Here is a 26820-nt window from a genome sequence, read left to right on the forward strand (position 1 = left end):
TATTATAGAATAATGCATGTTTCGCACCAGAAAAAAGATTAAGTTATATAAGATATAAATCTCTCTCTATATGAAAAATTTACTAATTTTAAATAATAATAATTATCAAATTATAAATAATTTATAACAACATGTTTTAAACTGAGGTGTACATGACTTGAAGTTCGTACAACTTGTAATTGCACATGTATATCATTTATTTTATTGTATACGATTTATTTGGAAATAAAACTTTGTATGGAGAAATGTTATCTCATATTTTTAATTTAATTTTTTCACGTATAATTATGATGCATATATCACAAATGTCTTTCCGTTATGTTAAATCTCTACTCTTAATTTGAGAAAATTGGAAATTTCAGACAGATTTATGTAATTAACAAGATTACTTTATTGTCATTTATTATTTTTTACTTTAAATATAGTTATATATTTTTTTTTTAAATGTAAACTAATTTTTTTTTCATAAAGATAGTGCATATAATTGCTTAAAGTGGTTTAAACAGTCAAAATGAATGAAATATAATCTTTTATAAATATATTTTACTTTATGTTATTACAATACTATATATATACATGTGTGTGTGTGTACTGTTTTTAAAGCATCCTATAGGTTCTCGTGTAAGATGATTGTATAATTATTCTTTGTTTAATTTTATCTACTTGTTTCCATAAAAAAATTCGAAATTTTGCAATATTTCTTTTTAAATATTATTTATTTACTACACTATGTTGGTTGCTACAAAATTTTCTATGAAGACAAACGTGATCATAAAAACTATTTATTGAAAGGTATTCTATTAGAAGGAGCTGGTAATCTATATTTTGCTAATTCCACTTCTGCTTCTCCGAAAGTGTCTATATGATAACAAAAATACTCTGGATTTTTATATTCTTTATCTTTAGCAGCACGAGGTCCAACAGCTGAAAAGTAAAATTTAAAAAACGATATAATATGAACAAAAATACTGAAAATATAACTAATTCTTAATGTAAAACCTATAAAAATTATTAATCATCTTAAAAATACACCTATGTGAATTTATAAATATTTAAGGAGCAATTATATATTTGCATTTACTGAGACACTAATCTATTAATTTCATTTATATCTTTGGGTGACTAAACTTTTTGCAAAATGATATTTATTTACTGAATTATCCAATGTGTTGAATTTTTTACTTTGTTTTTCATTTAAAGATGAAGATTTTTTCCTTTCATTTGAAGGAAAAAATCTTATACTTTAAGAGCATAAAGAAAAATTTTCACGTTGCTTTATATCATAATAGTTATTAAATATAATAATTATAATAATTTATAATAATAATTTTATTTTATTAAAATATATAATGATAAATTATAATAACATATATTATTAAATATATCTGTCTTACGTGTATTTGGAATTTTACAACATTTCTCACTGAGTCCTGCAACATTTGGTTTAATCTTCAATGTACTACTCTTTGCTCGTGAGCTTAAATACCTTAATAATATTAAATTCTGTTTCTGAAATAATTAGTATCTTTTAATGATTTGTTGATTGAACGCAAATAACTAAAATGTTTGTTTTTTATAATAGGTTACATTTTGAGAAAACTTAGCACTATACCTGCTTTAACAAGTCGTTTAAATTTAAACGTAACATTTTCTTCTAATAATATTAATAATTTTTCTATATCTCTTTGACAAATAAAAATCCTTTATATTTATATAACGACGTATTGAAACTAAAATGCGTCAACGTTCACTACCGTTAGTAACATCGCCATATTCAATTATATGTGCACAGTTGCTAAAAATAAGTTGTATTTGCTTTTAAGGAGGCTATTAAATTGTAAACATATTTCATGTAAAAATATTTCGAACTTTTCTATTTTAAGTTGATTTTATCTAATACATATGTCAAATGATAACGTATTTTGAACGTGTTTTGATATTGATGTTATGATATTGTCTACTGACAATAGTTCCATTTACAAAAACTAATTTGCGTTGTATTTTTACGTGGTCATTCAGAAATTTGGGGAATTTCAGGCTGATTTATTATGCGTGGAGTGTAAAAGCATTCTGCTCGTGTTCGTGAAATTTGAAATTGGACAATTTAGTCATTTAGGTCATTTAAAAATGAGCAGGAAATGTTACACATCCTATTAAGTAACCAGTAATAATTCTGTCATTTAATCAATAAATCTCTTATCAAATTCCTTTTGGTCGTTGCCTCGGCTACCCAGCTGTGCAATTAATTTTTACCGCGTTAAAATTTACACTGCAAGAAGCCACTTAACAGTGCGCATATTGTAAAGGTAGTTTTACATGTGTAACGATATTAGGGTAGGTATTTCAATCAAATTCATGCGGTAGTGTCACAGCTTTGCGGAGGAAATACAAAATTCTTTTCATTTCAAGTGCCGTCTCTTTGATATATTAAAAAATTTGCCAGAATTAAACGTAGTTTTAATTTTAGTTTATTATTTAATTTAAAGAGAATTAAACATAACTAGTTAAATAACATAGCTGTAGCTATGCAAATCTATTATAAAAGTTCTTCATGCCACGTAATGGAGAAATAGAAAGGCATATAGCTTGTTTCATATAACCAATCAAAGGCGGCACTGAAGTACAATAGCGTGTCAAATATAGATGTCAAATTTTGCTTCGTACAATAATTAATATTATATTATGGTATATTTATAATTTCTATTTCTAATTTTTCATCAGAGAATCTTTACTTGTAATACTTGGAAACATTTGTGCACATTTGTATATTAAAACAGTGATTTGCAAATCAATGATTCGATTTAAAATGTATTATTAAATAAAATCTAAAAATTTGTCTCTATAATTTGTCTAAGATGATTACATGAATTGAATGTAAAACAAAATAATTTCACTTTAGGATTACAAGAAAGATATAACAGACCTGTGGGGTAAAGAGGGTGACAATCCAGTTTCTTTGCTTGTGCGAAGAATGAAAATACCCCTGGTAGCGGGCATTTGTGGTGGAATAGCACTTCAAGCTTCAAAAGGTATATTGGAGACCCCTGCTATGTTTGGAAGAATAGCATATGTTACATTTCCTTTGTGTGGTTTAACTTTTTACTATCTTGCTGGTAGTTATATAACAAGACAAATAAGGGGAACAGAAGGTCCATTTAATAATCTAATGGGAGGTGAGGGAAGTCTTCTTCTATAATACATTACTACTAAATGAAATTATTTTACATGATTGTTTTATAATTTATAACATGAAATAAAAATAATGTAAAAATCCTTATTAATGATAGATAATATTTTAAAATAACAATATTTTTTGCAGTATATTGTACTTTTCCGGTGCTTCGAAAATTCATGTCTTTGGGACATACTGCGGCACTTCTATATTTTGCTACTTTACCTTTCTATGCAGTGGTACGTGATTTTTATGTAACTAAGAATAGATTGAATCTTAGGGACAGTCTGCTTTATGGAGTGCAATCAAGGGGTCTTTACCTTGATGAGTGGAAAAAAGAGCCATCAGAACACTATGTTAAGCGTGAATCATATAATCTATTTACACTTCCTTCCAAGTAAAGCAATGATAAACTGAATATAACATGTAGTTTATTGTAGTCACATTTATTGTATATTTACTCATATATACATATAATTTCAATAAATACAAAAATCCTAAACTATGATTAATTTAGGTTAATGTTTCCCCTTTTGTGACCTGGAAAATAATAATTGTAGAAAATATAATACATGTCATATATTTTTCATAACGTGCAAATCATAATTGATCCAAATTATAAATGGTAACTTACACATGCTTCCAGATATTCAATTCTTCTTTCTAGAGTTGTAAGTTTTTCGTTGAGAACAGCTATTCTTGATCTGCAAGACATATCTAACACAATAAAGTTAATTGATTGTAAGTAATAAAGTAAGCTTCATACAATGTTAATTTTATTTAAAGCGTCTTTGTGGATTTTAGTAATTCAAGAAAATGATAAAAGAGGAAGCAATAAGGTTATGAAAAGATTCATGTAAGTCAGAATTGTCAAAACATGTACCTATACTCTATGTAAGTAAGAAAGCAATCTAGTTATGGATGTATCCAAATGCAATTGCTTGATAAAATCAATGGTTTTTAGTTTAGAAGTACAAAACAAATGATTTCTTTGATCACGATATAAAATAGTTTATAATTTTCTATAAAATATTTTTGTAAAATATTCCACATGAATGAATATTATTCAATAACCTTTTAAATAATTACCAAAGGAATTGAGAAAGTCAGTTATCTTTTTGATGCTACCAGTTATAACTTCGATGTATTCTCGATTTGCCCAGTCTTGTTGAATCTGTTTTTGGATAGCCTCCCGATGTACGGCAGCCATATTTGAAGTATTGCGATGTTTGAAGAAATTAATTAATGTTATCTGATATTACATTATACGTTCGTTATAGACTTAAATAATGAACAGTAGTTATTACATTTTTCATAGTCAAGGTATTTAGATACATTTATGTATACATATATAACTAACGCAAAACGCGCTTTTTACTGATTTGCCATAAGTGAATGAAATAATGAACCAATATGTATACATACATTTTCAGATAATATATATAAACATATTTTGTAACAAATTCATTCAATTACATTTATATTGTTTTTAAGAAGTGTTCCGAAGTTTTAATAATATTTTTCTAAAAATTCATTACAATTTTAGATTAATCTAGATTAATTTAGCTTACTCTAGTTTAGTTAAGCTTAATGTATTCCTTTTGATTACAATGTCATTCACTACAAATAGCTAAATAGAATTGTAAATATTAGATATATTCGAATATATAAAAAAGGAAGTCACTAGATTCGAATCATATGTCAATAATAAATTACACAATTTTGCTTAAATAATTGAATATCTTGGATTTAACGCTTAAACGTGATATATATATTTATATTAGAGAGAAAGTTTTTTTTCTGCATGTACATAATCCTAGATAATTTACTTTTATATTTTCTATATGTTCGTTTTTCTTGCGTTTGTTATCTGAAACTTTAATTGTAACTTTTATGTACGATATTTAAATATTAATTTATTAAATAATATTCCATCATTTTTTCTTGTGGTATAAGAATATAGCTATATCATTTATTTGTAAGCAATTATCGTATATCAAAAATTATCTGTTATTTCCGTAAATGTATCTGTATATAATAATAATCGCAAAAAATATTTCGTACATATTTCATAATTTTATATTGCAATATTTTTTATTATTATTTGAATGAAATGTTTAAGCTACAAAATTAATATATTTTGAGCTATTTTGAGCTAATATATATTAAGCTAAGAAATAAATATATTTTGTAGTTAATAGTATGTATTTTATTATAATAATAATACTTTCTTTTCGGATATGTACAGTTTATAAATGCATTTTATGTATAGTACGAAGCACCAGATATATAGCACTTTAGTAGTAACTCGCCATTATTCGTATTTACATGTACTGCGATGGTGGACTTTACAGTAAGGAAGGATGCAAATTAATGTATGTTGAATACAATTTGTGTAAATATTTTTATGGTATAAACTAAATAAGTAGCTTCTAATCTTAATTATGTTAGTTACATTAGTTACCTTACCTGAGTTGAAATTAAATAATTTTTGATGATAAATGAAATAATTAAAATTTTGTGAGATTCCAATTCTGTTGAAGAAAATGATAGCTATTCATGTATAAATGTAACGAGTATAAGAAAAAATTGATGCAAAGTTTCTATTATTTGAAAATAGAATCTAAAAGTTCACAATATGTTTACGTGTTAAAAATCTTCTGCAATTTAATTAAATTAAACAAATAATGTTGATAGATTAGTAATGAAATTAATTGGATTTATATTTTATGATGTCAAAATGAATGCTTAATATTTTATTATATATTTTACATATAGAAATTTGCAGAATTTATTTTCATATTTATTTTCGGAACTTTACTTTTTGTTAGGTACATATTTTATGTAAGGAGTGTTATGACTTTGGGAAGATATTGTTTTTTGTCAATAGTTGACTATACGTCTTTATTATCTAAAAAGTGGTGGATTCGGAATCTTGGAATAAGATCATATTTATCTCAACGTAGTTTCATGTCTCTAACTATACAGCGATTAAACAGGTAGAACACACAAACATACATTCATGTAATATTTGTAGTAACCTTTCATTTAATAAAAGTATATTGAAACGATGTCAATGAAAATAAGTAGTGTTTTGTTCATTAATTTATATCACAATTATTTACATGTCCTTGTTTATTCTTTTATTTTAAATCTTCCATTTGCAATTTTTATATGTTTTATAAATATATGCACCAAAGTCAAATATATTGATAATTAATTTTCTAATTTTAAATCTTATAGGATAAACCAAAGATCACTGACAGTTTCATTATTTGCAAATATGGCATCAACCAATAATTCAGGAAATATGCCGATACAAAAAAAGAATCGTTTGAGTTTAGAAAAGTCACCATATTTACTACAGCATGCTACTAATCCAGTTGATTGGTATCCATGGTGTGACGAAGCATTGGAAAAAGCAAGTAAAGAGAACAAGTGTATCTTTTTATCTGTTGGCTATTCTACGTGTCACTGGTGTCATGTTATGGAAAAAGAATCTTTTACAAATAAAGAAATTGCTGAAATAATGAATAAGAATTTCATTAATATAAAAGTAGACAAGGAAGAGAGACCAGATATCGATAGGATATACATGACTTTTATACAAGCAAGTAAATGTGATTACATTGTATTTTAAACAAATATGATATAGATTAAAAGCTATCGTTTCACATAGGCAACAAGTGGTCATGGTGGATGGCCAATGAGTGTCTTTCTTACCACTGATTTAAAACCTATAGTTGGAGGGACTTATTTTCCTCCAGAAGATACATTTAGACAAACAGGATTTAAGACAATTTTACTCAGTGTTGCCCAAAAGGTATAAATATCTTTAGTTCTTAAGAATTATTTGATATAGTATAAATACATAGCGTTTAATAAACAAATCATATTCCATTCAAGTGAATTTAAGACATATTATAGTTAGATTAATACGTTATATCAATATCGGTTTCTTTATATTTCATATTTTTTAGTGGAATCAATCCAGAAGTAAACTTACAGAGATTGGATCTACCAATCTTGAAACTTTACACAGTATTTCTAAAATTCCAGATTCACTTAAGGTAAATTAATAAATAATAAATTGTTGTACTCTTGTTTAAGCTATTTCGTAAAAGAATTGTGATTATTAATGAATAATGATTTCTTTACATAGGTACATGATATACCTTCATTGGAATGTAGTAAAATTTGTATTCAGCAACTTGTAAATGAATTTGAACCGAAATTTGGTGGGTTTGGCTCTACGTATAACATGCAATCACCAAAATTTCCACAGCCAGTAAATTTTAATTTTTTATTTCATATGTATGCACGTCAACCCAATGTGGAGTCTGTACGACCTTGCTTGTATATGTCTGTTTACACTTTAAAAAAAATGTCTTTTGGTGGTATTCACGATCATGTAGGTCAGGTAAGAATTTTAATCCTAATTAGCTATTAAACAAAATATTCACGATGTTAGCTCCAAAATAATTTGTAATAATGTTTACTATTTTTAAATAGGGTTTTTCTAGATATGCTACAGACGGCGAGTGGCACGTTCCACACTTTGAAAAAATGTTGTACGATCAGGGTCAGTTAATGAAATCATATGCAGATGCATATCTTGTAACTAAAGATAATTATTTTGCCGAAATTGTTGATGATATCGCTACATATGTAATAAGAGATCTTCGTCACAAGGTATTATATTTGCTCTGTTTTCAGAATTATATGTACATTAACATTTATCTATTTTATGTTTTTTTAGGAAGGTGGGTTTTATAGCGCTGAAGATGCAGATTCTTATCCTATGCACGATACACATGCGAAGAAGGAAGGTGCTTTTTATGTGTGGTCTGCTGTGGAAATTAAATCACTTCTAAATAAAGAAGTTTCTGATGAAAATCATGTTAAACTTTCGGATATTTTTTGTCGCCATTTCAATGTAAATGAATCAGGAAATGTAAAATCGCATCAAGTATGCTATATACTTTATCTTATTTCTATAATTAATTTCTACTCTATGTCTAAATATATAATTGATAACCTGTTACTTATCAGGATCCACATGGAGAGATGGGACAAAAAAATGTATTAATAGCATACAATGAAATTGAAGAAACTGCTAGATATTTCAATCTTCCAATTGAAGAAACTAAAATGTATTTGAAAGAAGCATGTTCCATGTTATATAAAGTTAGATCTGCAAGGCCGCGGCCTCACTTAGACGATAAGATCATTACATCATGGAATGGTAAAGAGTTACGAACAATATATTTTCTACATATACTTTACGCTAATATATGTTTTTTTAACTGCTAAATTAATAAGCAACCTGGATTTAGGTCTTATGATAAGTGGTTTAGCTTTTGGGGGAGCGGCAGTAAATAATAAACAATACATTGAGCACGCGGCAGATGCCGCAAAATTTATTAAAGAATATCTTTTCGATGAAACCAAGAATATATTACTTCATAGTTGTTACCGCGACGAAAAAGGCACGATTACACAAATGTACGTATATTATCGCTATTAAATTACGCGGCGTATCATAATGTACATTTTAATATTTATTATTTTTAGGAGTACACCCATACCTGGATTTTTAGACGATTATGCGTTTGTTATAAAAGGGTTGTTGGATTTATACGAATCTGATTTAAACGAGGAGTGGCTGGAATTTGCCGAGAAATTGCAACATCTTCAAGATCAGTATTTTTGGGATGAAACAAATGGAGGATATTTCTTAACAACATCGAGCGATCCAAGTATAATTCTCAGGCTTAAAGAAGGTATATTTAAGTATTTTCAAGATAATCTTAGTTTAGCAATTACAGTTTTCATGGTTTTATATGATACGTCTGATGGTTGTGATTGCGTTCAGCTATGAAATCAAAGAAACCAACATTCTGCGGTATAGCTGAAAGTAATTCAAATATTTATAGCAGCGCCTGCTCAATGTTTCATTACGTCCAGTCGTTAAGTTCATCAGACTGTGATAGTTGCGTTTAGTATTAGGTCGTAACACGAATGGAAGAAAAAGATCAGATATGTATTTGAAGATTTATAATTTCACATATAGTTTATGACGGAGCGGAACCATCCGGTAACTCGATTGCCGCTGAAAATTTGCTGAGGTTGGCAGATTACTTAGGTTGTGACGAATTCAAGGATAAAGCTGCTCGTCTGTTCGGAGGATTCAGATATTTGCTGATGCAGAGACCTGTTGCGGTTCCACAACTAACATCAGCACTCGTACGCTACCATGATGATGCAGCGCAAGTGCGTGCAAACTTATATGCATCGAGCATATTCAATTTTCAAAAACTTGATGAGCTTTTGAAACGATTGCGTGTATATGTCGTGTTTTAGATTTATGTGGTTGGAAAACGAGGTGCCAAGGATACCGATGAGCTACTTCGCGTTATATATAAACGTTTGATACCCAACAGGATTCTTCTCTTAATTGATCCCGATGAAACGAACAGCGTGTTATTGCGTAAAAACCAACATCTCAGAAATATGAAATCTCTGAATAATCGAACAACTGTATATGTATGTAAACATCGCACGTGTTCGTTGCCTGTTACGAGTCCTGAACAATTAGCAACATTGCTAGATGAACAGAAATAAGATCCTTACTAATTAGTAACTAAGTTTACTAAAAAAGCCGATTCTGTATCGTTTTTGATGGTGAGAGTAGAGAAATAGCAAAATAATACAATTTAACGAATCTCAAGTTACATGTACGTACTGTATCATAATTTGCAGCAGCATCAATGGAATTTGTTATATTATTAAGAATAACACTTGTTGGACATGCTTGTACATATAAATGTTTTTTCTTTGAATAAAATAAATGTGTACAAATAATTGCGTACGACTCATTTTTAATTTCTACACCCAACGATTTAATATGGTAATGATAAATATATCATATTTACAATTAAACCATAATCATTTTTCATATATCGGTTCTTGATTACTGGCGAACTTTTGTTGGGAACGATACATAATACGGTGCCTACCGCAAAATCTCGCGTTGAATTCCAACCGAAAATAGACACGGTATATGAACCACTAGAGGAAGAGAGAGATTGGTAGACACGCTAAGAGAAGAAAGCGGGAAGAAAGCTGAAATAAGAAGGATCAGATATTTACTATTAACAACCCTATATCTATCTATCTATATATATACATATGTACGTAAAAAAATATATATATATATATTTTACATACGTAATTCTTTCTACAAATAAATAATCGTATAAAAAGAGAGAAAATGCACACATACATACAGATATACAAATATACTGATCACATTTAAATATAGCGGTAAGGTTGTAATCTGGACAGTCACTGCACGTGCACGTCTCAGTCGTTAAGATCGTTTCGGTTCATCTTCTTTAAAGTTAGGCCTTGAAAGATCGTATACCGACAATGGCTCGTCAACGTCCAAGTATTTGCTTGTCTACGTAAAAAAATACGATTCATAATAAACAACGCTCTCTGTCGTCGATTGTCATCTCCGACGGTTGCAACGAATTTCTATTAATTGGTATCGAGTCTGTCACATGTACCAGCTACGAGATAAAACGCATTGTTCGAAAAGGAGAAGAAAAGAAAAAAAAAGGAGCACGCGTGGCACTTTATCGGCAGTGAAAACCAAAGCGACAAGATCTCCAGACGAGTAGCTATAAGATCAGCTTCTCTTCTTCTGTGCTTGCCTGCGCCTCCTTGCCTGCTTCTGATTATCTCTTCCTTTCTTCTTCGCGGTTCGAGTACATTATCTACGACCACGGAGAGGTCACCGCGAACGAACCAACGAGAGAGAAAAGAAAAGAAGAGAGAGAGAGAGAGAGAGAGAGAGAGAGAGAGAGAGGGAGGAGAGTAGGAGGATCTGCTGATCTTCTCGAGGGAGGATGCAGAAGGTCGTGAAGCGGATGAGCGAGGGACGCCTAGACGGAAGGGTCGCGCATGCGTTTCGTTCCGTCGACAAGGATGTTCGACGTTTTTTTCAGTCACCGGTCGACGCTGCGCCGGGCACCGTCGACGCGCACGTTCGCCAACAGTTTGATATGGGTCGCGGTTCTTATAGGGATATAATTTCTTCAGGTAGGCCGATTCGTGGTCGTTAGTCGCGCGCGATCGAGTTATCGAGTCAGAAATAGGCTAAATGCTACGTTCCCAAAGAAGGGTTGGGAAGCTGGATCGTTTTTAACGGGGCTGCCACGCGACGTACCACGCGCCACTCACGCGCTTTGCCTTTCCATCTTGCTGCCAAAAAGTGTCTCCCTCGGGACTTCGTTTCACACACACACACACACACGCACACACACACGCGCGCGCGCACACACACGCAACACACAGACGTTTTACACGGCAGGTGGTTCTATCGCTCGGTTCCTCGGTCGTCCTTCGACGTCGTTCCTCTCTCGATCATCGTCATCGCGAAAACAAAAGCTTCGATCGTTAATCGTTCGAAGAAGAATCGTTGTGTCGACACTGACCGCGAGTGATCACCTTGCTTGGTAGCAGGTGAGCTGCGACCTCCGTACGACAGGGCAACCGTAGGTGAGAGAGAATTGCAGGTGAGAGAAACCGGGCAAGCGCATCGCGAGGCGCACGGTTACGCACCTGGATTTCACCGTTGTCGCTACTTCAACGTAAAATGCGGCCAGTGGATGTGAGGCAGCTTCTTCGATCTCGAGACATTCGTGACGAAAAGCACGGTGCATGTTACTACCGGTAAAGCGTACGAGAAGCGCGTTCTTCGTATCGCTCGTTGTATCGGTATACCGCAGGTAGCCGAAAGAACCGACCGAACTACACATCGGGTCCTCGATGTCGTTCTTACCTGTCCACCTGGCCCCGTCGTTTAGAGCAGCGACGTCTACGTTGTCGCCAGCGCAACTCAGGCAATATCTTCCCGCTGATAAATCTGCCAGCAAATCTATTTGCAATTATCCCGCGCAGACGATCTTCGTGTCAGGCTGCCGCTGAAAACGATTCGTCCCGAACGATTCGTCATCCTCGTGTCGACCGCTGGACGAGATCTAGAAGCCGGGAAGCAGCATGTCGTTGCATTATCCCCAAGGATATCGGTATCGTCCGGCGAGTAAAGCTGCCGGGGCAGGGAATGGCGAGCAAGGTTCTGACAGTGACGTTGCCCAACTCAGTGATCTCGAGGACGACGAGGACGAAGATGGGGGTGGCCAGTCGACCAATAGACGTATCGCGCACCGACAACACGGGGAGGAGGAGGAGGAAGAGGAGGAGGAGGACGACGACGAGGACGACGAGGACGACGAGGACGACGAGGACGACGACGATCAAGACGACGAAGAGGAAGACGAGAACGAAGAAGACGACGGGGTAGACGTGGATGGCGACGAGCTACCCTATCCTGGTTTCGTGCCGGTTGCAATGCGATACCTCGACCAGAATACACGACCGCGCAACTGGTGTCTGGCGCTCATCACTAATCCATATCCTTTTGGATCGTAACGACCACTGTCTGTCGTTTACCGAACGGTGATATCGTTATTTTTATTCCGCTTTTGCCTGTGAGAAAACCGCTTTGTCCAAGATTATTCCAGCCCGCGAGACGAAATAAGTAAGTTTCGTTGCACGCTATCCGTGCTACCGTGTAACATCCGAGAACGTAGCTAGAGCTTCGTTTGGGATTTATTTTATCCTCTAAGCGAAGCCACGGCGCCCAACCGAAGAATTCTTTCCCACCGAATATCACGAGCACGTCTCCATCTTTTTTCCATCACGCTCGTAAAACATCTTTATTACGGACTTGCAGCATTTCGAGGGTTCCTGCGTGTCGTTTAGATTTATCGGTTACAACGTTAGCTGGTTAGCGATCGAATCGGGCTTCTCTTTTTATTTTCAATTCTTACATACACGTTTTGCTGTATCGTTCTTTCAGCGTTCTGTCGGGGCCCGCCATATAATTTCAGTGGATATTTATCACCGGACTCCTTCGCACAATTCTATCGATGCGAAATGAGATGTAACCGGGCGTGGAAAATTATTTCAATTTTATTCGTTTACGTCGTTCGAGGGTGATGAAAGAACGAGAACCTCAGGCATTTTAATTGATATTAATCTTACGATCTATTTCTTCGACGTAAAACACGGTATTGAATTTATTTATTCGTTCCATGTTCTACGAAATTCTACGGTGAGAATTTCCAAAGAGTATCAGCTCGGCTTTTTCTACTACTTTTCCGCCGATTAAAAAGCAGTATACGTTCTATTCTTAGATTTTTCGATCTAATGAATTTTCTCCTATTTCTCTCATGGTTCGTATCTCGCGGATACATCGGCTTCGTATTCGATCGTAATTAATAACTCGTTAAAAAGCGAGGCGAGACGAGCCACTATATTATTGTACCAATTTTATTATCACTATAGTAGGATTTATTCTATACACGTAATAGCACGCTAGTCCTGTTAAGCTTCGAGATAAAAGAAAATCGAAAAGCCACACAAAGCATTAACTTCGAACATATATTCATCGTGAAGGTTTCGTTCATTCGTCGATACTGATGTTTCTATATGTGCCGTGGTTTCTCAATGAAATATCGTCTGTGTTTTGTCAGTTTCCTGTACGATCTTCCCAAATGCATCGGCTTTTTCGCAGTTATATCGACGGCTGATCCAAACGCGCAGATCAAACAAGGTGATCGCACATCTTTTTAACACATCCGGATGACGTTCGACCAAGAATAGAAATTATCCGATACGACAGTGTTGGCTAGGCGAAATTCGACGGCATTTCAAATTTTAAATGTACGATACAAATTCAAATCTGCTGTTTCGTCTTATAATTAGTCGTTGCATCGTACGAGACTATTTCAATACGATTATATCAACACATATATATACAGGATGGTTGGTAACTGGTGGTACAAGCGGACAGGGGGTGATTCTACGCGAAAAAAGAAGTCGAAAATATAGAACAAAAATTTTCCGTTCGAGGCTTTGTTTTCGAGAGAATCGACTTTGAATTTTCGCTCGGTACGCGTGCGGTACGTTATAACGGATCTCACCGTAGATCGTTGTCTCGATGGAAAAATTAAAAAAAAAAAATTCTTATTTCATATTTTCGATTTCTTTTTTCGCGTAGAATCACCCCCTTTCCGCTTGTACCACCAATTACCAATCACCCTGTATACATAGACAATACGCGATATCATACGTTTTGCATCTAACCAACTAATCCTAATTAATAGGAAAAGAAGAGCAACGTGGCGGAGAAGGCAAATGCTGACCGCGAGAAGATCGTAGAAAATGGATTTATTCCAAACGGAGTATAGGCAGCCTTTAATAATTGTACCATTTCATGAATTCAACAACTATAACCAAATATTCCTACGTAAATTCCTACATAGCCAACGCATAAAGTTCTCTTCTAATTTCGAAGTCGACTAGTCTTCGGTATTCTCTACATTAGCACGCGTCGTTCTCGCAAGGAAAAAAAGAAGGCACAGAGATCGAAGCGAGAATATGAGGAAAGTTAAACTCGTACATAAACTGCGAGTCTCGGTTCGGCGTACCATAGCGGCAGGAGATAGAGTGCGCGAGGTCAGACCGAAGGCGTTTTAAATAGGTCATTGATTGACCTATCCCCAGGCGAATCACAGTGTGCTTGCACGGATACCGACTACCACACGACCAACGCGTCTGTCTCTACGTATTTCTGCCTCCTTCTTCCCTCTGCAACGTTATACACGTCTTGTATACGTGTCTGTTTGTGCGCGAAATTGCGGGGTGTGCAGGACGCACGTGGTCGGCGGGCAAAGTTTAGTCAGCTAGCATCCGAGCAACAAGCGTCGCTAGAAAGATTCCCATTGTGCAGGCGGACAATGGACGACTGGAACTACTGCGAATGCGGGCCAAGCATTTCGCAATTCTCCACCGCTTTTATCCCTCTCTCGTTTGCCCGTAGAAATTGAACAAACGTTCCCTTGTACCTTTTTACCTATACTCTATCCTACCCTATGTACTATATAGCCTGTCCCTTCAACGAACGCTTATCTACCTGCCCCTGGCGTCCATTTCTTCTCTCGCTCGAATCTAACATCGTCGATGGTCACTTTCCTCCTTTCGAACCTTTCACCGCGAGCGCTCTGTTCTCTTCGATCCTCTCGCAACTCTATTTCGCGCCTTTTTCTTTACTCGCAATTTCTTCTCGACCTGGTTTTTTTGCGACAAAATTTCCTTCCTTCCGTTCAATTTTCCAACGATGCAAAGTTTCTCCGACGCAACCGAGATTCCTCTGTTTCTCGGCTAAAAATTTCGTTTCTTCCTCTTCCTTATCAGGTTTTTCTTTTATTTAGGCGAAGGTTATATATCTTTGCGTATAATATCGTTGTGTGTAATCGGCGCGGTAGGTTCCAGGATAACTTTTACTAAGACCGCAACGTTCGTGGAATCTTCCTGGCGTCACTGACATTCGTTCGAATACAGATCGTACGTTGGGATAAGGAGAATAGCGACAAGTTCGCGCGAGCAGAGCTAGTGCAACTGGACGAGCGAATGTTAGAAATTACACGGATTATCCGACCGTCTTGTCTGTGAAAAAATCATGGAATCGTAAAAAGGGAGTCTATAATTTCACGATTTATAACTTGTCAACGTACCGATATTATTAGCCGATAAATCGTGGCTTTCACGTTTACCTCGACAGCGGCCTAAACAATTTGTTTCCTGATATTTTGCTCTTTGTTGCGTCGTGAATTTTGTCGTCGGCTGGCGAATAAAAATCCCCTCCCTCGTATACGTAAGTTAACAAAAATACACCAGAAAGTATAAACGAGTCTCGTCGTTTGCTAGGAAATTCAGACGTAATAAAGTCGTACACACCGTCCCGGCAAACATTGGCAAACACGTGACAGAGCCTCGCGTCTCCGCTCGTCTCACAGAGACGTGGTTTACGTTAGAATTTCAACTTCGCGCGATATCATCTTGGTATAATTCCAACCTGCAAGGAGTACGAATTGGATGCAGCGACGCGTCTGCATAATCATCGCGTTATACCACTATTGTCCGATAAATGATTCAGACACGGTGCAGTCGCAGCTACTTGCTCGCTCGTTGACGTTTCTAAGCTTCCTGTTGCCACGGTTTTCCTCGTGCTCCCGTTTGCAACCGGATGCAACGGTTCGATGTCTATCGCTCGATCGACCTCGATCTAATTGATCGTCTTCGAAGAAATGGCAATGCCAGTAAGATGACGCAGTCATTTATACGGATGACGCGAAGAAAAAAAGAAAAGAAGAGGAAGAACGATCAGTCGCTAAAAGCGCATCGTAAGAAGCTTGTCACTTTAACGATCTCTGGATTTTATGCTAATTTTATATTCGCTTCGTGAAATAAAATCGTCATTGAGCGTTTTATAAATCGCATTATCCGATCGGTCATCGTTGCAACGAATGTGCGACGGACTAACGTTCGGATGAACTGGTCCTGGCAATTAGAAGCTGTGCCGATTAACTCGATAAATTGGAACGCGTAGAAAAGTGACAATTACGAACGCTATTTTCGAAAATCTACTTTAGAATTTCGCATTGTTCTTGTCGTCTTCGGATAAATTAATTTGCGAGATTTCTATTTCGGATGTTAAATATTTTCCTATATACTTTGGAAAACGCGGAAACGATAACATTGACATTACTTTCGATTTAGCCTACTGTCATATAACTTGTACCGTTGTAAAATAGGAGCGCGCGAATTTTATGTTTTGCAAGCCCCAAGCCATTTGATATATTTCGTGAGCCACGATAGATCGGAATATATCTACTCTACTGTCATAACGTTTAATTTTTGCGAAATATTACATCGCATATACGTCCTTCTTTCCGACGATGTTACCCGAATCATCCGCGTTCGAAGTTGGGAACATTTTTCGTCCGTTACATTCGTCTCGCTTTAACCGTTTTACAAAAATTCATGAACACGGATCGATCAGCTTGACAGTAGCCTGAAGTAGTTAAAAGCGCTGTCTCACAAAAGACTAGAAACGTAACTTGTCGCACTTGTTGTTCATTCGTTTCGTCTTCGACTAACCAGTTAGCGATCGCGACCTCGTTGAAAAGCGTGTGTCTAAAATGTGTGGAAAGAAGCAAACGATGGCGAGTATACTCGACGTAGTGGCTGTTGTAACATAGAATTAAGTTGCGACGAGACGACCGGTTTATTTCCCGATGTTATTAACGCAATTACCGAACTGCAATTTAAACAGCAAGTTTCAATTACTTTGCACGCCCGACGAGTATGCTCACTGTAAGAGAAACCATTGCCATTTCTTCGTGAAACACAGCGAACTCGATCAACGCAGCACGATCGCAAAGAGACAGAAACAGAACGCAGATGTCCGGCAGTCATCGATTAGGTAATTTCGCGGACACCGGCGATGGAGCCGGATGCGACACCCAACGAAACGATTCACGTCGGCCCCGCAACAACGCTCAGTTCTTTCGTTTCCTCCTCGTCGATATCGTCCGATCCTGGAGCCCGATGACCTCTTTTCTTCCTCTTCTTTTCGATGCGGCGCACGTCGTCAACGACGCGAGGCCGAACTCCATTACAAACGGGTGAAAAATAATCGAATGACCGAAGCGTCAACGAGGCAATCTTCGACAGCGTCGAATGCCGCCGGAAGTGGCAGTCGATCGAAACAATTTGCGCGGCCGCTTCGGCCGGCTGATTGTCTATTAAGCGTTCGGTAAATGAGATTCCAGGCATCGATGAGAAACAGCTGACAGAGGCTACCGATGGATCGTTAGATAGACGGAAGTAATAGGAATCATCGCGTGTTTCGAGCGCTGCGGATGTCTCGTTGCGACTTTCCAACGAGTCGCGACGCGGTCTTGTCCTTGTTCGTCGCCTTAGATTGCCCTGGTTCCCTGGGATCGCTCTTCCTCGCACGCATTCGGATCTTTCGTCGCTCGTCCTTGCGACGAAGTTTCTGTCCCAGCGGAATCACGCTAGCGCGAGTGTCACGCTAGCAGTTACAAGTACGCGGATGCTGGAACGATCGTAGACGCGAATACGATTCAGATGAGACTGTTTCGTTCAATTTTGATTTTGATCTTGTCTCAGTCAATCGTGTAGCACAGTTGGCAGATATCGATGAGAACCATAGTTAAGATCGATCGGTATAAATACACGATATTTATATTCTCAACAGAAAGAGCAATTGGGGGCAGATAGGAATCGCTGGTGTTTGTATCAAGCGACATTAAGCGTGTTTGTCCAACGTTGGTATTTTGCTAGGGATAGGAATACGTATTTTTAGTCACATTTAAAAAATTCATATATGTTTCACGAGATAATATATGCAGGGTGGTTGGTAACTGGTGGTACAAGCGGAAAGGGGGTGATTCTACGCGTAAAAAGAAGTCGAAAATGTAGAATGAAAATTTTTCGTTCGATGCTTTGTTTTCGAGAAAATCGACTTTGAATTTTGGCTCGGTACGCCTGCACTTTATCGCGTCTCGTTATAACGGATCTCACTGTAGATCGTTGTCTGGATTGACGTTATTTTTGTAATTTTTTAAATTTGTATTCTATATTTTCGACTTCTTTTTTCGCGTAGAATCACCCCCTTTCCGCTTGTACCACCAGTTACCAACCACCCTGTATATAACTGTATTAAGCATTCGTTACGTAAAAGGATTCAGGCGCATTTCTTGTTGCAGTTTCAACTTAGCGATAGTATAATATTTTATCTCGGTTATGGCAAGAGCTAGAGGATCAACTGTAGAGAGAAACATCGCGCAGATGTTCAAATACTTGAGAGCGATAGCGATACGTAAATTTCGTTCGTGTAAAATGCCCCCGTAAAATTGTTCCAGCCGGACGTTAATTTTATTCCACGCCAGCGAGATTCCTCCGAGTTGTTGCCGATGCGTCTACTCGCCGGAAAATCTTCCAACTCTGTGCTACCGCCGCGCTCTGGAATTTGTCTTCGGGCCAGAATTCCGCTCGATACGACTTTAGCAGTAAGTTCGAGGATTTCGCTATTTGCATGAAAACCATGGCGAAGTCCGAAGGGAATACAATTCGTGGGACGAAAGAAGGCGCTTCTGTCGCGACATTTATGCTCGGTATTTATTCGTCGATCTCGCGTGGCCATGCCGCGATCGCGTGGAACGCGATGAATCATCGATAAGCTTAGGAAATCCTGGAGATTGCTAGAAGAACAGCCGCAACGAAAGGAGAAGAAAGAGCGGAGGCGGCTGAATGTAAGGGTGGATTTTCACCGAGATTTAGGTCTCCAGGCTCAGCGAGCTTCGTTCGATCGATCGGTCGTATCGCGAGAACAGTGAATTCGAAAGGAGCGTGGTTCTGCGATCGGCGTCCCTGACACTTCTTCGGCTTCGTATCTCCGTGTCCTAGCGCCGACTGACTAATCCTTTTCTTGGTCGTTTACAGCGGCTCAGGAAAGTATTTCAACGCTTGTCAGAGGCCAATTTTACGCGTTGTACGTAACGTTTAGAAATTTTATTAGCAGCCTAACGAGACGCCATTATCGTGATAATATTGGTCAATTTATAACGCGTATTATATAACGCGTATTACAATTGAAACGTATCGTGTATCACGTGTAATGATGTTACGTTATATTACGCGTATCGTATAAAACATTTCGAAATTTCATTGGCAAATTTCATTGCAACGAGACCGTTTCGCATTGTCTGGAGAATGTCTCAATTTGCAAATGATACATATTATGTTTATTATACAGGGTGGTTGGTGACTGGTGGTATAAGCGAAAAGGGGGTGATTCTACGCGAAAAAAGAAGTGGAAAATATAGAATACAAATTTTTCGTTCGAGGCTTTGTTTTCGAGAAAATCGACTTTGAATTTTCGCTCGGTACGCCTGCACTTTATCGCGTCTCGTTATAACGGATCTCACTGTAGATCGTTGTCTCGATTGACGTTATTTTTTTAATTTTTAAAATTTTTAAATTTTTATTCTATATTTTCGACTTCTTTTTTCGCATAGAACCACCCCCTTTCCGCTTGTACCACCAGTTACCAACCACCCTGTATATTTAAGTATCAGAATGTATCATATATTACGCGTATGTTGCGTGTATTATACGGATCATTTTGAAATTTCGTTAGCACTGTAACGAAACACGAGTGTCACGATCATGTCGAAACCAATCTGAAAATGTACCTGGAAGCTGCGAGATACTTTTATTGCAAATATATAGTCTCGTTAAATACCGTGGCTTACCAATGCAACGAATAAAATTGACCGTCTGAAATACGATATTTTGGTGATCTCGGTGAAGCAGCAACTTTCATATTCACTTTCAGATTCCTTTGAAACTTCACCAATACGATCGTAATTTTGTTGGAGCGTCAGGGAAATTTCAGAATCTTTCATAACGCGTCTATAATTCATAGAGAGTTTCTACAAGAGCCGAGACACTTTCGCGAGCCACTGTATCTCTCGAGATCTCCTTTCGTGTCGTTTACTCTTTCGGATCTATCGTTCACGCCTGTTCTCGATCATCGTCGAGCTTGTTCGATCTTCAACCGGTCCCGTTGTTTCATCAATCGTAATAACTTCGCTTATATTGATCTCGGCACACAGACAGGTCATTCAATTAAAATAACACGCATGCGTTCACAGATATCGTGAAAATCGTCCGTTTGATTTTCAATGAAACGCGTGTCGCTTCGAGCATACGCGTAACACACGTAGCGTTACGAACAATATCACCAGATTCGCAAGATACACTGTGCGTACGTTGATCCCGAAATACAGTCGTTCGATGTTGCTGTGACACGAACGACGAGAAATCGCTTGGTCATTTCGAGAAAAATCTATTGTAGTATCTTATGTTATTAAATAGGTTGTGGAGTTTGATATTTATTGATTCACACAGATTCAGCTTTTTACGTTCTGTATTTCACCACCATGTATAGCCATATGAACACATAGGATACACTTAGCTAATTAACACGTGGCCGACGCCAAAGACAAAAGAGCGTCGTTAGAAGTCGTACCAACTTAACATGTAGGAACTAGCGATCATACCAACCTAATATTTCCTCAGCATCTTATACTACAATTAATTTATTAATAATAACGGATTGTACAGATGTCGATTAAACAGGAAACGATGGTTGTTTAACGTGAACTAAATACAACAACGTGCTGTAATTAAGACAACTAGATAGTTAATTTGCAATTCTCGTCACCACAGATCCAACTCTCTCTTTCTCTCTCTCTCTCACGCGGATCACACTCCCTCGACAACGCAATTTGCATTCTCTGACTTCTCGACAAACACTCTCCGGTTTCTCCATTGACACTGACTGTTAATTCGTCTATGTCCCTTAGTATCCCTTTGTCTTTTGTCTTAGCTCCACCACGCACGTGTTTCGAAACCGCTCGTGGCCAGGGTCACGAAGGACCGACGACACATTGATGGGCCTGTCGACACCTCGGCTTTCTCGCGATGCTGTTTATGGTTCACCCGATATCTCTTAGGCCTTTTGTCCACCATACTACACTATTATTAGGAACATGAAATTTGGTCATATTCGTGAACGAAAGTCGACGGAAAATATGAAACGTCGAGACTCGTTTCTCTTAGTTGTTTGAAGGAAACCACGTGTATTTCAACTTTTACTTAAAACTTAACCTAACATCTTCCATATGCGTTGATACAAATTTCGTGTATAGAAGATCGATATCCCTGATACCTGTTACGTAAGAAAGAAACTATTTCTTAATGGAACTAGCTTTTCTTTATGCGCTGCTCTTGTCGTTGATCCGGGATTGATAACAGGGGAGGTAAGACAGACAGCCTTGGAACATCAATTTCTTGCCGTATACAGGAGACGTGGTATCCGGGTTATATCCTGTAGGTCGATCAAAGCCACCACTCGATTCGTTTATTCCGTGCACAAGTCTTATCGGCTCGCGTATCCACGGGATCACGTTAGATAAAGACACTGGCCTGAATGTTTGCGGGCGCGAAAGATAAAAGTTATCGGTGTTCTTGCTGCGGCAGAAAGTGTTACAAATCCAGCGCGTTCCCCTCTCTGTGTTAACGGCTCACGAACCTATAGAACATCGGTATTATCGGCAAAAGGGTAGAAAGAACATCCTCCGAGATACTCTTGCTCTTGTCAATTTTTCATCGACGAGCCAGTAGCACGCACCTTGTGTTTCCTAACTATAAAAACTGGCTGAAACTTTCAATTCTTACGCGTTTACGCTTTCCAACGTTTTTAGACGAAGACTACACGAAGAGGAAGAACAGGAGAAGTTACATTCTCTCCTTTGGTCTTAGGATTCAGAATAGTTTCTAGATCTTAAATTTTTACGACCACATCGACGATATACTCGCGTTTCTTCGAGTCTCGAAGCGACCTGGAATATTCACAAAACGATGGAACAAAGTACAACGCATCGACAACGCTACTCCCCAAGAATTACAAATGTGATATCTAATCATCGTGAAAGTTTAAAATCTAATATACCTAGGAATATGCTTTGCAAGCATCACAGGCTAGTTCTATATTCATGGAACACAGTGGTATTTTCTAGTAGGTGAATTTCTCACACGGACAAATCGGCCGTTCGGTTAAGACAGCTGTTGTTGCTGATAGTCTGATTCCAAGTAGCAAGAAAATTATATTTGATTCGATAAAGATTCGTAACACGTTGGAGGCGCGTACGTGAGCGCAATAGAACATTTGCGCGTGTCCGTCGTTATCGTTTCGTTTGGTTAGTTGGCAATTGAATGGAAGAAGCGAAAATTAGTTCGACGCGTGGACACATATATTCGCGATTATTCCACGTCACAAATTATACAGGGTGGTTGGTAACTGGTGTTTCCATTGGAGAAGTCGAAAATATAGAATAAAAATTTAAAAATTAAAAAAAAACAACGTCAATCCAGACAACGATCTACAGTGAGATCCGTTATAACGAGACGCGATAAAGTGCAGGCGTACCGAGCCAAAATTCAAAGTCGATTTTCTCGAAAACAAAGCCTCGAACGAAAAATTTTCATTCTACATTTTCGACTTCTTTTTACGCGTAGAATCACCCCCTGTCCGCTTGTACCACCAGTTACCAACCACCCTGTATTTAATAATCAAACTTCCTTTTTTTTATACATCGTTCATTACGTTCTCCAACGATATCGTCCTTCGACGATTCTTTCGATAAAAATAATATTAATAAATAATAAAAATTCCGATCATTTTATCGCGTGGAAAATGTCCACTTTAAAAACACGATAATGGAAATCGTTCATTCGGTCGTCGTTCGTTTCTTCGTTCGGTAATACACGCGTGGCTAATAGTTTTAAACTCTTGGAACGAACTTTACTCGCGTGTGTTCCAGCGCGATCCGAATTTAATTTCCAAAATGTAAATGCAAAGCCACGATTTGTACAATTTTAACAGTCCTTTGCCAATTAATGCCCAAAGTATCGATTTTTCGTATCTTCGGTTCGTAATGGCAGCGCGTTTATCGATCGCCAACAGAACGATAGCACGAGGAAACGCATATGTGTCTTATTTTGCGCATTGAAATCACGCGAAATCACGCTTTTGGTATTTGGCGGCGAACAACGAGACGGAATGTAACAATATGTTTTATCCGCGATACGCTTTATCCGCGTCCGCATCATTAGGATCACAGCGACGATGATGGTAACGTTGGGATCGTGTGCGTGATCAATCGTTGCACGTACTGCGACGAATAAAAAATATAATTGTCTGAAGAGCTCTTTATTGATATGGATGATGCCATTTGTTGAATCGCGTGATCGCTTGAAACTCGCTTATCTATTTTTTCTTCTTTTGTCATATTTCGCTTTGACGAATCAGCCGGCCTTTTGTTCTTATTTCGATTTTAACAATACGTCCATCTGAATGCGTTATTAGCGTCTATATTGGCCTATAGAGATTTCAACTCGCTTGTTAAAAATTCAATTTGGTCGACTTCCTTTCTGCTCGTAATTCTTCCGATGAAAAGAAGATATATTCTGGGAACTATAGGTTTTAAATGTTTGAATATTTCTGCGAGTTAACATCGCGAACGTTTACGATTTCATTTCCAGTTATTTCTGGTTATTAATCGTTATGGTGTATCGTTTTCGATCAACGAGCAGCTGGATTCTTCGCTTTAACGAATATCACGAAGCGAACGTCGCGGACAACGAAACTGTATAGCGTTAGCCTTCGATAAGTAGGTCAAGTAACAAGTGCAGTTACGTTTAATTTGTACAATAAAAATAATTAGCCAGGGTATCGCTAGTATCGCAAGAGAACGAATCTCTTCGTTGATCAACCTTAAAATGAAAATCACGCGTCGTGTATTTTTGCAGCTGATATTTGCAGAGTGATTTATGGAATATTGTGAATGATGATACGGATAAATTTACTCGATGGTTCTTCACGCGTTTAATAATCGTAGAAATGATCGATATTTTAAGAACGAGAAGAATATTTTAATCGGCAGATTTGACGAAGGAAAGCGAAGTCGACCGTATTAAGAGCCGATGGAGATTTTAACGAGACGTAGTTTGAAAATTCGCGATTGTAACGGCATTGTTTCTTAAGCTTAACGCGAAGCGTTTTCTAAAAATAATCGCCAAGGTCGGGGAATTAATTAAATTCGACCGGCCAACGAAGACAATAAACGAAAATTTCGCGATCGTGAAAATCATCGTCTACCACGGGAACGTGTCATAAGTTACAATATATTTAGTTTAGGATATTTTCAGCGTGGAATTTTGTTTTAAACAGTGCGAGCATCCAGAGATATTAATCCATTTCGAAAATATTCCAGTTACTAAATATAGCACGTCCATTTAGGATCTGTTAAAAATAGATAAAAAAAAAAAAAGAGCGTGAAAAGCCTAAAATAACAGAGGCGACGAGCTTCCGATATTTTAGAATTCCAAGCAATCATTTTCAGAGGATGATGACAATTTACGTTCCCACGTTCGGTCTAGAAAAAAAAAAAAAGAAAAAAAGAAAAAAGAAGAGAAGAAGAATGAAAATACACGAGAAGGAAAGAACTACAGAGAGCAAACAGTAGATAACGCAGGCTAACTATAGGATTTACCGTTTTGTCCTCGTGATTGACACCTCAATTAAAACTTTCCTGGAATCAAGTGCCTTTCACCCTCGCAACGCCGATAATCACGCTACCGGCCACCACCAAGTGCTCAACATTTCAAAATCCCGCACTTCTCGCGTTCAAATTTCAATTCCACCCGCTGCAGGAAATTCACAAACTCGTTATACGTGTACGTTTTATATTAAATAAATATGCGATGTGCTCATCTTCAAATTGCTTCGAAATTTAATCAATATAATCGTCATGGGATTCATCGTAGCGATAATGGAATATCAATACGTTTCGCACGGCAGATGGACACATATAATAGTAATAATAATAATAGTAGTAGTAGTAATAATAATAATTATCATACAGGGTGGTTGGTAACTGGTGGTACAAGCGGAAAGGGGGTGATTCTACGCGAAAAAAGAAGTCGAAAATATGGAATAAAAATTTAAAAAATTGCAAAAATAACGTCAATCCAGACAACGATCTACAGAGAGATCCGTTATAACGAGACGCGATAAAGTGCAGGCGTACCGAGCCAAAATTCAAAGTCGATTTTCTCGAAAACAAAGCCTCGAACGAAAAATTTGTATTCTATATTTTCCACTTCTTTTTTCGCGTAGAATCACCCCCTTTTCGCTTGTACCACCAGTTACCAACCATCCTGTATATCAGACTTTGCATCTATTACGAGAAAGTTCTTTGACATAGCGAACTGGTTAACATATGAATAATATGTAACAATAATACGAGAGTAATATATCAATTAATATATCATTTTAATTAATACATAGAATTTTAGTACGTCGTTATACAATACATTTTATATATAATGCGTACAGTACATTTTCAGATTGATTCGTTTGATCGATACAATTATGGCAGCGTGTCTCGTTACGACGCTAATGAATTTTCAAAATGTTTCATTCAATGCATATAATATGTATAATACGTTGGCTTGAAATTTTACCAATGCTATCATGGCGGTCGTGTCCCATTACGATACCAACGAAATTTCAAAATCGTTCGCTCGATGCACATACTCTATACGAAATATATATATATATATATATATATCACGTTTGAACGCGTTAATTACAAAACGCATTATACAATACACGTTGTAACGTGTACGATAACCACGTTGATCTGTAATTTCATCGATATTATCGCGACATGCTGCCGCGTCTCTCAAGGCTGCCAACCAAATGTTCAAAATGTTCCTTACACAACGCACGTAATACCACGGCGAAAGGTATGCAATAGTTGCTTCGATCGCTATAGAATCATCCTGAGCGAGTGACGTAAGAGACAAGTGGAAATGGTGTTTTGGCCGCGTGGCATCAATACCGCGAAACAAATAAAATAAAATAATTCGTACGCGTATCACGGGCCACCGTATATAACGATGTTATAAGCGTATCAATAATAATTTTCTCCTGGCGAAACATTATTGGTGGACGAGTGGAATCGCGCTCGATAATCGTGCATCTCGTGACCTAGAAGACCGACGAGACTCTCGGC

At 37.0% G+C, this 26820-nt stretch overlaps 5 protein-coding genes across 12 annotated transcripts in view; 3 read left to right on the plus strand and 2 right to left on the minus strand.

Annotated features, from left to right (window-relative positions):
• Window positions 1-523: 523 nt before the first annotated feature.
• NdufV3 (NADH:ubiquinone oxidoreductase subunit V3) lies at window positions 524-2259 on the minus strand. The gene is made up of 3 exons (XM_033333812.2): window positions 1613-2259; window positions 1395-1509; window positions 524-924 (listed from the first exon to the last, which is right to left on the minus strand). The coding sequence occupies exons 1-3, from the start codon at window positions 1646-1648 to the stop codon at window positions 779-781; spliced, it is 297 nt and encodes a 98-aa protein (XP_033189703.1). The 5' UTR covers window positions 1649-2259; the 3' UTR covers window positions 524-778.
• Window positions 2260-2480: 221 nt separating this feature from the next.
• LOC117156579 (uncharacterized) lies at window positions 2481-3680 on the plus strand. 2 transcript variants are annotated; one of them, XM_076618154.1, is made up of 3 exons: window positions 2481-2685; window positions 2900-3173; window positions 3320-3680. In XM_076618154.1, the coding sequence occupies exons 1-3, from the start codon at window positions 2683-2685 to the stop codon at window positions 3571-3573; spliced, it is 531 nt and encodes a 176-aa protein (XP_076474269.1). In that variant the 5' UTR covers window positions 2481-2682; the 3' UTR covers window positions 3574-3680. The 2 variants fall into 2 exon arrangements, with proteins under 2 accessions (XP_076474269.1, XP_076474270.1); XM_076618155.1 differs by lacking the exon at window positions 2481-2685 and adding an exon at window positions 2695-2808.
• Window positions 3587-4568, minus strand: HSPC300 (haematopoietic stem/progenitor cell protein 300). Of its 3 annotated transcripts, none has more exons than XM_076618157.1 (3): window positions 4301-4568; window positions 3807-3889; window positions 3587-3712 (listed from the first exon to the last, which is right to left on the minus strand). In XM_076618157.1, exons 1-3 carry the CDS (start codon window positions 4380-4382, stop codon window positions 3686-3688), a joined length of 192 nt encoding a protein of 63 aa, XP_076474272.1. In that variant the 5' UTR covers window positions 4383-4568; the 3' UTR covers window positions 3587-3685. The 3 variants fall into 3 exon arrangements, with proteins under 3 accessions (XP_076474272.1, XP_033189706.1, XP_033189707.1); XM_033333815.2 differs by having other exon boundaries at window positions 4247-4555; XM_033333816.2 differs by having other exon boundaries at window positions 4262-4514.
• LOC117156602 (spermatogenesis-associated protein 20) lies at window positions 3925-10036 on the plus strand. Of its 4 annotated transcripts, none has more exons than XM_033333779.2 (13): window positions 3925-4028; window positions 6004-6171; window positions 6416-6782; window positions 6852-6995; window positions 7153-7242; window positions 7335-7592; window positions 7685-7864; window positions 7932-8141; window positions 8225-8417; window positions 8509-8677; window positions 8747-8955; window positions 9246-9445; window positions 9536-10036. In XM_033333779.2, the coding sequence occupies exons 1-13, from the start codon at window positions 3940-3942 to the stop codon at window positions 9794-9796; spliced, it is 2538 nt and encodes an 845-aa protein (XP_033189670.2). In that variant the 5' UTR covers window positions 3925-3939; the 3' UTR covers window positions 9797-10036. The 4 variants fall into 4 exon arrangements, with proteins under 4 accessions (XP_033189670.2, XP_033189671.2, XP_033189674.2 ...); XM_033333780.2 differs by lacking the exon at window positions 3925-4028 and adding an exon at window positions 5439-5547; XM_076618131.1 differs by lacking the exon at window positions 3925-4028 and adding an exon at window positions 5477-5547 and having other exon boundaries at window positions 6063-6171.
• A 1159-nt stretch (window positions 10037-11195) lies between these two features.
• The window catches only part of Ca-alpha1T (Ca[2+]-channel protein alpha[[1]] subunit T), a 110187-nt gene continuing 94562 nt past the window's right edge, over window positions 11196-26820 (plus strand). For both annotated transcript variants that reach the window (XM_076618124.1, XM_076618125.1), the window contains exon 1: window positions 11196-12650. In XM_076618124.1, the coding sequence (XP_076474239.1) occupies window positions 12239-12650 (412 nt within the window). In that variant the 5' untranslated portion in view covers window positions 11196-12238. The remainder of the gene's footprint in view (window positions 12651-26820) is intronic.

This window comes from Bombus vancouverensis, chromosome 4, assembly GCF_051014615.1.
Source record: "Bombus vancouverensis nearcticus chromosome 4, iyBomVanc1_principal, whole genome shotgun sequence".
Taxonomy (NCBI): domain Eukaryota; kingdom Metazoa; phylum Arthropoda; class Insecta; order Hymenoptera; family Apidae; genus Bombus; species Bombus vancouverensis.